Raw genomic sequence first — 12,470 nt, forward strand, 5'->3', positions numbered from 1 at the left:
GTGAAGCGGGCAGCAGGGGAGAGGTGGAGCCCTCTGAGAGGGCAAGAATGGCATGGGTCTGAGGTCTAATTTTATTAGACCCGGGTGGAATCTCTCGCTCAGATCCTGAGATCTGTATCTTCTATTAGTCATATGAGACTAGCATATTTATTAACTCTAATATAAATTTGACAACTGACTCAGCTTATGAAAAGAATTCACCTGTTACAAAGTATATTTTAAATACTGTCGCCTTAACTTTCCTTTCCTTTTCATTCAGAAAGCACTGTACATCTTCCCGGAGCTGGGCGCTGTACTGAGGCTGACCACACAGGGGTAAGCGGACAGCCGTGGGCTCTGCCCTCGGAGCCCTGTCTGCGGGGCAGGTGGACATTCGCCACAGACACACAGGTGGGCACAGCATCACTGTGACAAAGAAAAGTACATGGTGTTGGGAGAGTAAGACAGAGCCTGAGACCGTGTGCTCAGGGCAGCAGGAGAAGCAGCACATCAGCTGAGACCTAGTGGCCGACTAGAGCGGAGGACAGTTCGTGCGCTGGGAGCTCCCAGACCCCAGCCTGGGAGGGTACATGCGGACGCAGAGGAGCGGACCGCAGCAGGGTCAGGCAGGCAGTGGTCAGACAGAGGGGATCTGGCCGAGGGGGTCTGGCCGGCGGGGCTCAGGGAGCCGCCTCTTTGCAGTGGCAAAGCCCATGGGGCTTTGGGCAGAGGGGCTGCCCGACCGGCACACATTTGAGAAGCTCACCTGCCGTAAGAGGAATGGTTTGGAGGAAGACTGGTTACACAGATTTTACTTGTAATAAAACAAGGCAGTTTCACTGCATAGTGCAAAATGTTTGATACAAACACTCAGCAACCACCAGCAAATCAAGATATAATTTGCACCCCCCACAGTTCCCTCATGCCTCTCTGTAGTCAACCCTCCGCCCCCCAATTCTGGTCTGCCTCTAACTGTAGCTTATCTTCTTCAGAACCGCCACAGAAATGGAATAGGAGTCTACTCTCCCGTGCCTAGCTTCTGCTTGGCATCATGCCCCGATCATCCACGTGTTGCTTTCATTGGTGGCGGTGTCCTGCTGTGGGGACCCACCACAGTCCCGTCACTCGCTCCGCTACCCGTAGGCATCTGCACTGTCTCCGGTTTGGGTTAAGCACATCTGTGTGCACCATGTGTGAGGACATGTGCTACAATTTCCTTGGCTAAATATCTAGCAAACTGGTAAGTGAATAAGTTTAAAGAGGAAGGAACAAGCTCACTCCACCCAGACGACTCTCACTGTACTTGTGGCAGTAAGGACGCTGTCATAGTCGCTCCACCTCTTTGCTACCTCTTGGTTCTGTCAGTATTTAAAGCTGTCACCATCCTACGGAATGTGTAGTGGGTGTGACAGTGGCTTCAGTTTGGTGGCTAACGACACGGAGCACCTTTTCCTGCAGACTGATCATCTCTAGGTCGGTCTTCTTTGGTGAAGTGTCCTCCCAATTTGGGTTACACTGTTTCTCTTCTGATTAGCTTACAAGTATTTTTTTTATACATCCCAATGTAAGTCTATTGTCAAACATGTGCTATAATTCTTTTTCTCTCAGCCTGTGGCTTGTCTTTTCAAATGTCTTTTGAAGAACAGAAGTTCTAAATTTTGAGGTAGTCCATTTTATTAGTTTTCTCTTTCATGGTTTATACATTTTGAGTTGTCTAAAAAAAATCGTTTCCTTATGACAAAAGTAACAACGATTTTTCTCCCAGCAATGTTAGCTTTAGGTTTTTCCATTAGGCCTGTAATGCAGTTTGAATCTGGTTTTTGTATGACCTAAGGCAAAGCTGGAGTCCTTTCCCGTTTGTAGCTGTCGGCGGGGTCCAGCACTTCCGCTGAAATGTACTGCTTTCCCATGGAAATGCCCTGGCATTCTGCTGCAAGTCAGCTGGCTAAAGATGTATGTATCGGTTCTGGATTCTCAGGGTAGCTCTGGTGTGTATGTTTGAGGCTTCAAAAACTAGTTATGAACACTGTGGCACATTCTTCATAAAGGGGCTCTTTTAAAGTGTGCAAACTCTTGTTAGCTCACTGGCTATACAGAAACAGGTCACTGCTTGGGGCCCTGTCTGTGCGCCGCCGCAGCCTGCTGGCCCGGTCTCGTCTCCGTGTCACTCGTATGCCAACACACTACTGTCTCAACCACACAACTTTACAGTAGTAAGTCTTGAAATCAGACAGTGCAATTCTTCCCAGATTGGTGCGCTACTTAGGTTATCTGCATTTCCACATAAATAAGTCAGCTTGCCAGTTTTCACCACCACCACCGCCAACAAAAATCCTGCTAGGATTCTGAGTGAGATTTCACTGATGCTATAAATTAATTTTGGGAGAATTAGCCTCTTACATAACAATATTGTGTTTTCCGTCCCAAGAACATGGCACATCGCTCCATTTATTCAGGTCTTACATTTTTTACAGCAATGTTTCCTAGTTTTCAGTGTACAGGTCTTACACACATTTTGTTAAATTTAGCCCCAAGTACTGCATGATATCTTGTTCTAAGTGTTTTCCTAATTTTATTTTTCTTTTGTTTTTGTTTGGAGTAAGCATACAATGGATTTTTGTCTATTGATTTGAGTTCCTGCTAAACTCATTCTTTCTAGTAGCTTTTTAATGGAATCCTTAGGATACACAAACAGATAATAAGCACAACAGCACTCACCATCACTGCATAAGGGGAATGCAATTAAACATACCATGTTACCAGTTCATAGTTACTAGAATGGCTACAATCCAAAATACAATTACAACTATGGCCAAGGATACGGAGAAACCATATCCCTGACACAGTGCTGGTTCAGCCACTTTGGAAAATAGTGTGGCAGTTTCTTAGAAAGTTAAACACAAATTTGCCATTTGACCCAGCAATTCTAATCCCGTATATCTACCCCAGAGAACAAAAACACATGTCTACACAAAGACAACGTGAATAGCACACTATCATAAAAGCCAAAAGTGAATGGATTAATCAGCTGGTGATAGATAAACAAAATGTGTTCTATTCATACAGTGGGACACCAGTCAGCACAGGAAAAAGGGACACATTACTGATGCAGGCTAGAATCACGGATGAGCCAAAAATAGAATGCAAAGGGAAAGGAGTCAGATACAAAAGACAACAAAGGACACGGCTCCATTTACAGGAACTGCGCAGAAAAGCCAATCTGGACAGACAGAAGGGAGAGCAGCGCTGTCAGGGGCTCGGCATGCAAACAGGAGGAGAGATCGTTCGGAGTGATGCAGATGTTCCAAGGCTCAATTACGGTGATGGCTGCACAACTCGAGGTGCTAATAATCACTGAACTATACTCCACCGTGTGTCTGACAGTAAGTAAATTACACCTCAATAAGACTGTCTGCCAAGTGAATAGTACGATAGTTTATGTAGATGTAAAAACACAGTATACAATAAACACATATGGAAGCATAACATGTATATAACATGAATACACGGACTGGACACATACCCAGACCAGATACACTGGCTGCGTCTGGGGAGGGGAGGGAGGAGGTCTGAGGAGGGGGATACAGAAGACTCTGCAATGTTTCAAACAAAAACAAACACAAGGCGGAATGTTAACATCTGTCCATTTTGGGTGGTAGGTGCATGAGTTTCCCCTAAATTATTTTTTGTACTCTCCCATAATTTTTCTCAATTAAAAACCAAAACATAACTAAATTGAACCAAAAAACACCCAAGAGCAAACATAAATGATTACCTAGTTCCTTCATTAATTTTAATTCCTTTATGGCTTTAATTCGAATATCAAACACCACCTAAAATAGAGAAACAGACTAATGACCGCATATAAGTTGAAAACAATGGGAGACGGAGAAAATGGAGACGGTCAGTGTGTGCACACAGACAGAGTTATTGATTACCTGAATTGAGACAGTTTTAGCCTATTCGAAAAAAATATTTTCCATCACTGAAATTCATTTTCTCTTCTACAAAGTTAAAATAAACAACTTAGATCTTAAAAGTTTTTACCGAACTGATGTTAACTGCAACAGAAAGGATTCCTACAAAAAACCAGAGAAAACAATTCCAGCTAGAAAAATTTAAAAACCACTAAACTTTTGGTAAGACCAAATAAATTTCAGGTGATCATATCTTTTTAATGTTAAGAATGATGAATTCAGTGCCAATAAAGCATAAATAATATAAAAATGTACAATACTAATCCAAAGGCACTATTTAAAGTGACTATTTAGATTACTTTTACAGCTGTTCTTCTTTTTCCTTTTTAGTTTAGGCTAACTGCCTCTAGGGCACACAACTGTGGCCATGTCAGGGTAAAAGTGACCTCAGAGATCCACTGTGCCCTTCCACCATGCACCACACGGGGCGAAAAAGGGTCAGAGCCTTTACCAGTGTCCCACTCAGGGTGAGGGAAGCAGGTGTCCCTTTACTGTCCCAACAAGTATTATCGCACCTTAAGAAATTATAATACTCATAGAAAAGAAATCATTCTAATGTTTCTTTTAATGTTATAGAAAAAAAACTTAATGAATTGAGACTACTTATATATAAAAAGATGCTTTCTGAAATAATGTTTCAGGACCAATATCACAGTCTTCAAATGGAAGACTGAAGGAATCCCTTTTAAGAATTTGGCTTTAGCCTGACCTGTGGTGGCACAGTGGATAAAGCATCAACCTGGAATGCCGAGGTTGCCGGTTCGAAACCCTGGGCTTGCCAGGTCAAGGCACATACAACAAACAAGCAATGAACAACTCAAGTGAAGCAACTATGAGCTGATATTTCTCTGTCCCCACCCTTTCTCTCTGTAAAATCAGTAAAATCTTAAAAAAAAATATTGGCTCTGGCTTTATATAGAGCACAGGGTATAATGTAGCAATTTCAGTTAAGCTTAAGAAAACAAAAACAACACAACACAAAAACAAAACATATATAAACATATTGAAAATACCAAAAAGACCCTTGAAAATAGCGTTTCATATTTTGATAAATTTAATATAGATTTGTATTTTGATGTAGCAGTATATATTTGGTGACAAAGCTGGAGGATTCCAGGTACTAATTAAAAGCTAACTCCCACATTCTAATTCTAGGCTTTGGAGAATAAGAAGGCACATATTTTCTTGAGATATGCCAAGGATGAATAATAGGTAAACAAGCAATAATCAAATGTTAAAAATAAAACATTGTATTACATTTGGAGAAGTAAAAAATTTTATAAAAATAAATAAATAAATAAAACATTGATTTCTTAAGATTTTGAAGTCTACTGAGACTTTTCTGAAAGAATAAACTATACCTTTCTAAACAAAATTCTGTGAACTAAAACACTGTCAACCAAACTTTAATTATAATCTACTCACTGTGTTAACAGTGGTCGATATTCTAACTTGCTCCTCTTCGGACTCTGAGTGACAGAAATTTTTAACTTGGACCCAGTCCACCTCATTCTCACTGGTGATCCAGTTCCCTTGCTTGATCAACAAACTGTAGGTAAAAAGATGTTTTAAAAAATGTGTCATTACACAGCACTTTTATGAACAAGGAAGGATCAGAAAATCAATGTTTTCTTAGGTACCACTTCTAAAATTCAGCATGTGTCCCTTAATGTGATTAAAGGTGACCAGCTTGTACTGAGCTGGCTATATGCAAGCTATCTTTTTAGAGTAGTGTGAGGCAGTACTCTATGGAGTCTATGTTCACGACTCGAAATATTCTTTGACTTAGACAATTTGTCGCCACACTTTGCAAAGAGCTGTTGGAACTGAACTTCCGCCTGCACACTGGAATCCCGAGGCCTTCAGAGAGCAGCTGGGCGGGAGCCCAGCACAGGACTCCCCTGAGCTGAGTGACAGGACAGCCAGGTATTGGGCCAACTAACACTGCATCAAAGAGCCACAGCGAAGGGGCCGCTCCGTCATGCACACTGTGTATTTGTGTCTTTACTCTAGAGTGCTCGTCTGTGAAGGAACACAACAGTGGAGCAGCTGTTCTAACAAAGCTCTCCCGGGGAGGAGTACAGGGTCCTGAGGAAGGCACCAAGGGGGCCCGAGAAGTCCTCTTGGGGGGGGGGGGTCAGAGCCCTGACCCACAAGTCTCCCCTCTATTCCAGTTATCCTCTCTGCACTCCACCTGAAGTTAGCAGTCCTACACACAGCCACGTTTTAAGCACAAAGATGTTCCCTGAAGCCAACCTTAAAAAATAGTGAAAAGCTGGATGATGATGACAACGATGACAATGACAATGACCATGATGATGCTATCTATGATAATCAACACTTAACTGTGTCTCCTTTGTAAGCACTTAACTCTTCCAAATCTTCCAACTCTGTGAAGCTGGTACTAATTAGGACCCGCACTTTACAGAGACACTGAGCAGAGGGATGAAGTGAGAGGCCCGTGGGCACACTGACAGGACGTGATGACGCTGGAAAGAAGCGCTGGCCCCGGAGTGCTGTCCTGGCCCCTGCCCTCTACAGGTCCTCCCTCCCAGCGAGCTAAACCGGAACATCAACAGAGGTTTCTCTGCAGCCATGGAACGAGGGCTGTGGGACTCCACACGGGAAAGCAGGACAGGACTACCTACAAAATAATCACTATGCTCAAAAAGAAAAAACCTTCAAAACAAAAAACCAATTCTCTGAGCTCAAGCAGGAAAGCTAACAGCGACTGACATTACGCAGGAGGTGCAGGGACACTGTTCTCAGTCTCCTGTCTTCATGCCTGGACTTCCCAAGTCCTAATAAATGTATTATCACCTTTAAAATATCAACACATAATGAAATTTTAATTACATACACCCGGTAGGGAAAGAAGTGTTGGAAAACGCCTGTCAAAGAGCAACAGTGACAGATCTACACAAAACAGGCAGCGCCCACGTGCTCCGCCCCGAGTCAAAGCCACCGTTGGGCAGCCACCACCAGAAGCGGCACAGGCTCTGGGACCGAGCATGTTCATGGCACTGATACGCAGGCGCTCTTTCACTGTCTGTAACCTAAAGTCCCCAATATATGGAAACGGGGGGGGGGGTACAGTGTATGACAATGACTATAGAAACTGACATTATATACTGTCAAGACACAGATAACAAAAATGAAGAGAAGCAGCATTTCTGGGTTCCAAATGCGACCTAAGGAATCTAGGGCATAATGCCCCATGTGACTGCACACGGGGGCAGCTGGGAGGACCCCTAGAGGCATAAAGGGGCTGTGATGAAAAACTGAATCGCCTATGGGATTCTTGCCGCACACAGGTCATTCTGGCCATGACCTTAATACCCTCATAAAAAACCTCAGGAACTTTCTCTGTGAAAGTGCCTTCAGCTTTATAACGAGCAAGAATCAGCGTTCCTCAGATAGGAGTTTCCTTCATCACCAGCTCACCTGGACTGCATCTCCCTACGCCTACATTACTCAGTTATCCCACTGACAAAAAAAGTCACATTACATTTTCCCCCAACTTGCCCAACCTAGATCATTCCTACTTACAACATGCAAAACAAAATGTCCAGAATTAAAAAAAAAAAAACATTTAATTCTTATTAAAGTAAAGCTTTAGAGTTCTAAGAGACAGTGATTTAAGTAACTAAAAAATCCTCTTTTTAGCGAGTCACCTGCTCCCGTTGGTCGTGGGCTCCTGCACCAGAATGGAGCTCCCGTCTCGGAGGCCCTGCTCCCTGAACGTCTTCCGCAAGCCCTCCTCGGGGACGGCGAGCCAGCCGTCCTCAGCCGCGGCCTCCGTCCCGCAGATGGAGACGGCTCCCGCAGGGATGGCCAGGGCCGCGAGCACAGCGCCCAGCTCCGCGTCGGCCGGGAAGACGCGCGGCGCCTCCGCCAGCCGCCCGCACCCCGCGCCGCCCGCCGCCAGGTGGAGAACATTCAGAAGCAGCGGTTCACAGTCGCGGCCCGTCGGAATCCGGACTCCGCCCACCTGCAGCCACCGCGACACAACCGTCAGCACAGGTTACACTTGTCAAAAGTCAGTCAGCGTGATAACATAGTAAAGACTCCTCTTGCAGGGTAATTCTCGTGTTTTTTTTTCAAGTAAAATCAAGTTTTCACAAATGTCTTATAAGTATCAGAAAAGCAAAATTTTTCTTTTGAAACTTTCTTAGTTGCCTTTTATTTTTTAGAAGAGTAATCTGGAGTGGGGACAGAGATGGGGGAGTCCTCGGTGGCGGTAACGAAGCCTGGGAAATACGGGACAGGCCCGGGACAGGCCCAGGCCAGGGCACTGCGTGGCTGAGCTGGTCCTGTCCGCCCCAGACTTAGGAACTCACTGCGCTCAGCCACTCCGCAGCTCCGTGCGCTGTCCGCCCCCTCTGAGCTCCCACGGGGAGCATGCGCACCCCCCCATTGAGGCCCAGGCCAGGGCACTGCGTGGCTGAGCTGGTCCTGTCCGCCCCAGACTTAGGAACTCACTGCGCTCAGCCACTCCGCAGCTCCGTGCGCTGCCCGCCCCCTCTGAGCTCCCACGGGGAGCATGCGCACCCCCCACTCGGCCCTGCATCAGGGCAACCGCACCATGAAGCCTGCATCTCTGTTCTGGCCATCTGGCACACAGCCTGGCACAGTGGGGCGCTCAATAAATCTCTCTAACACACAACCACTAATGGACTAGACCTGAAATTAATAACTATTTCACTAGTTTTCTAATATCTAATTGCCTTTGCATATGCTGAATAAAATTTCATAACAATGGCTTTAAAAACTCCACAACAATCATGAATGTTTCTTTAATCCTTTTTACCTCTACTCCATTCCACACAAAGATGTCCTCCTCGTCAGCAATTTCAAGCTCACACAGTGTCAGGTCGTCTCCTAGGAAGATGACATCACCGGTGAGACCGTTCATCCCGACAATTAAAAATAACTTAGAAACAGAGCTGACACATTTAATTTTTTTTTTTTTTTTTTTTGGAAAAATCAGTTAAGGAAAATTAAGAAAAACACAGTAACTATGTTTATTATATTAATATTATTTTTATCTTTATTCCCTCCATCACACTCTTCAGTTTGTTTCTTCCATTTTAGGTAAGCCTTCCCCCGGTGCTATATAAGCTTTGTGAATAGAAGGGCCATTGTACTGGGCACTGTGAAGGGGAGTAATGCTTAACCCAGGCCCCAGTAATTATCTGTCATGTCCTTGTGTACTTCATGTCTCTACGCCTCAGTCTGCTCGTGTATAAAGTGGGGCTACAGGGATTTTGTGACAATTAAATGAGATAGTTTACATAAAACACGTATCTCAGTATTTGGCACAGTGAATTCCCAAATAACTGACCACTAGGACAGCTGTTATGACCGTCTTGTTATTTAAAGGAAGTACATACTTTTAAGCTTGGAAGTACATTTGTTTGTTTTGCTGCAAAATGTGAAGCTAAGAGCTGGGTAAAAAAATCAAGTTATAAGAGCTAAAGGGTTTCAAATCATTTTGCTCAGATATTCATGGCATTTAAAAAAAATTTGCAAAGCCTTATAAAAAATTAATTTGGTAGAGAGGCAGCCTTAATTTCAGAAAATATAAAATTTTTCCATGTTAACAGAATTTCACGTTACATACATTAGACACTTTCTAAGATGGATAAATTACATGGTTAAGAAAGCAGCGTGAAGGGGGAGAGGATGGCCAAAAACAGTGAATCACAGGTGAACCCCACAAAAATCACAAAGAAACAAAATGATTTACTGTGTCTCACTCTTATCTCACCATCAAGTGTCTGGTAGATGTGAAGTCCGGCTGGTACAAACTTTGCAACACTAAGAACCATGTCTCCTTCCCAGAAGTCCAACAACTACAAAATATTTATAAAAGAAAAGAGAACAAGGAAAAGCAACATATATCACATCTCTAGGTTAAATAACACAGGCAATGTGCCAATTTACTTTACATATGTGGAGGCTACAGAGAGCAAACAAATGAATATCCCACCCCCACCAACACCAGAAGTGAGGGAAAAAGACAGCACTCCTTGTTGAATTATTTAACCTCATGCACCAGAGACGGGAAGGTCCTGGCATACACAAAGAGCACAGGGACCATCTAAACCAGGGGTCTCAAACTCGCGGCCCACAGGTCGCATGCGGCCCGCCGAACAATTTTGTGCAGCCCGCAGACTAATCCACGAAGTTCAAAATATTTTGGATAAAATTAAGTAAGCCTAGGGGCCTACTTGTATTTTTCATTTCTCTAGCATCCTAGCTAGATATTAGCTTAGTTAACAGCAGTTGTGATGCGAACTACAGTTTCTGGTCGTTTTGTGACACTGAGTAAACTGCATGTACGATTGTGCTTGTTGTACTGATTTTTTTTTGTTTTCAACTGCAGTGAGCAAAGTGTTGCGTAACAGTTGCCTTTTGTAGACCGAGTGCGGCCCGCCGAACAGCTGTGATCTTGCTCTGTGGCCCACATGCTGAGTTGAGTTTGAGACCCCTGATCTAAACCAGTCTACAGAAACTCTGGGGAGACCACTCCTCTCAGAGGTAAAGTCATCAGCATGCCCACCCCAGGATCTGTCTGAAACAGCAGAAATGCTTTGTTTAATGAGTGCTGTTCAGGAAAAAGCAGCACAGCTCTAACACTAATATTCTCGTTACCTGAAAAAAATGTCTCCCAGTGTAAATTTAAGAAGTGTAAAAGATTACCAGAAGTTTGTTTTTTAAGTTTGTAGATCCAAGACTCTGGGGACTGTGGTCACCTCACCAAAATGACATCACCCATAAAGATGAGACCCTACACAGCCTCTCCACACGCCACACGACAGGTTTCTCAAAGAGGAACTTCATGTTTACAAGTGATTAACTGTGTCAACTTCAGGGCCACTTCTAAGGTAACAGATGTGCACTTACAGGTCCTTTTTACTTGTCACCTAATGTCACCCTAGATGGGTCAGATCCCTGACTCCACCTATATCAACACTGCCAGAATTGGCTCAGAAATGAACTTTTAATGCAAAAGTTCAGAGATATTAAACAATTTTAGAAATCCCAATGCTGATCCAATATTTAAATATCCTTAAATCAACTAAAGTTTAAAAAGAAATTGGCCTGCTTTTCTTTGTACAAGAGGAAAATCATAAAAAAGCTAATAATTTTGGTAACTGATACAGTTTTTCAGAAAACTTATTTATTTTTTTTTTTTTAAAGCTTACATTTTCTACCTCCCTTTTCCTTGGGGTGCAGATGTGTGATTAAATGGGAATAGAGAGTGGGGAGACCAGGACTGGAGTCCTCGTCCCACCACTAACCAGGAGCCTGACCACGGCCAGTCACAACTGATTCATCTTAAAGGGGCTACTGAGCTGGTTCCCACAAGTGGAAGAACCAAATGATGTCATTAATATGAAAGCACTAGAAGTAAAATAAAGAGCACCGTGGTCAGTGTCATTAAAACACAACTGCGTAAATTATTTGGAAACAATGATTAGAAGGTTGTTTTTACTAGAAACCAGCAGACACTTTCCTCCACTTAGCAATCTTACTAATAAACTGAAAGGCAGGAGAGCTCGCTCCTGTTGTTCAGCAGTTCTTGGTTTCAGGCAGCACGCCCACCTTTATCTCTTCATTCCCTTTAAGAACAATTCTTATATTTATTTTTCAAAACATAACCCTGCACTCTGTCTCTCCCCAGATAAAACACTCTGCTGATTCTGCCCGAGCAGCCCCTGGCCGGGCTGCAAGGCCGCACAGAGAAGCCTCCCTAAGAGACTTACCAGCCAGGGGGACATCGGGCCCCTCCCTCTACAGAGCTGGAGACGCAGGGTTTTCCTAAGCAGCTTTGAAACAGAATTGTATCTTAAAGGGGATTTTTTGAAAAGAAGAGTCCAGTCTGAGATGGACCTTAATATCTAAATTAAGAGGAAGTGCAGCTAAATTACCTGAAATATTGATTGTCGAAGATCTCCTAAAGTTTTTCTTTTGTCAAAAGTTAAATCCCACACGCTTTCTGTTTGAGAGACTACTGGGTGCAGGGCCCCATTGAAGAAATGATAATGAGGGCCCAGGTGGAGATGCAATTCAAAATTATTGTTCGTAGAATCACATTCTGCCCTTTAAAGAGGCATAAAAAATATGTAAATGCTATGTCTTTTTATAACAAACATGGTTCCATCTCAAACCAAAAATAGTTGCTTTACAATATAAGTAAATTCTCCATTCCACCTAATTAGAATTAACATCATTTTCTTCCATTCTCCAAGAAGACTCATTTCAGTTTTGAATGAACAGCAAACTTGCAGCTCTGCTACTGTGAACTCCAAGCAAGGTGAGCTTTAACGTGCACCGTGCAACGCTGCTCTGAGTACTGACACTGCAAATCTTCCAACCCTGAGATTATAATTACGAACAAAATGCTAGAAACCTGCCCCTAATAAGTCAAGTGTCAGATTAACAAACTTCTACTTCATCCTTCCTTCCACTGGGTCCTTAGACTCTCCCATAAAACATCTGATGTTG

At 43.4% G+C, this 12,470-nt stretch overlaps 1 protein-coding gene across 8 annotated transcripts in view; it reads right to left on the minus strand.

Moving 5' to 3' along the window:
* Window positions 1-12,470, minus strand: part of USP40 (ubiquitin specific peptidase 40) — a 75,983-nt gene that overhangs the window by 34,425 nt on the left and 29,088 nt on the right. For 6 of the 8 annotated variants that reach the window (XM_066346337.1, XM_066346336.1, XM_066346334.1 and 3 more), the window contains 6 exons: window positions 11,894-12,065; window positions 9,727-9,811; window positions 8,767-8,837; window positions 7,631-7,947; window positions 5,382-5,505; window positions 3,755-3,812 (listed from right to left, as the gene is read on the minus strand). In XM_066346337.1, coding sequence (XP_066202434.1) covers window positions 3,755-3,812; window positions 5,382-5,505; window positions 7,631-7,947; window positions 8,767-8,837; window positions 9,727-9,811; window positions 11,894-12,065 — 827 coding nt within the window. Of the gene's footprint in view, window positions 1-3,754; window positions 3,813-5,381; window positions 5,506-7,630; window positions 7,948-8,766; window positions 8,838-9,726; window positions 9,812-11,893; window positions 12,066-12,470 lie in introns of those variants that run through there. The other 2 variants (XM_066346338.1, XM_066346339.1) reach the window with 2 other exon arrangements.

The sequence above is a fragment of the Saccopteryx leptura genome, chromosome 7, assembly GCF_036850995.1.
Source record: "Saccopteryx leptura isolate mSacLep1 chromosome 7, mSacLep1_pri_phased_curated, whole genome shotgun sequence".
Lineage (NCBI taxonomy): Eukaryota > Metazoa > Chordata > Mammalia > Chiroptera > Emballonuridae > Saccopteryx > Saccopteryx leptura.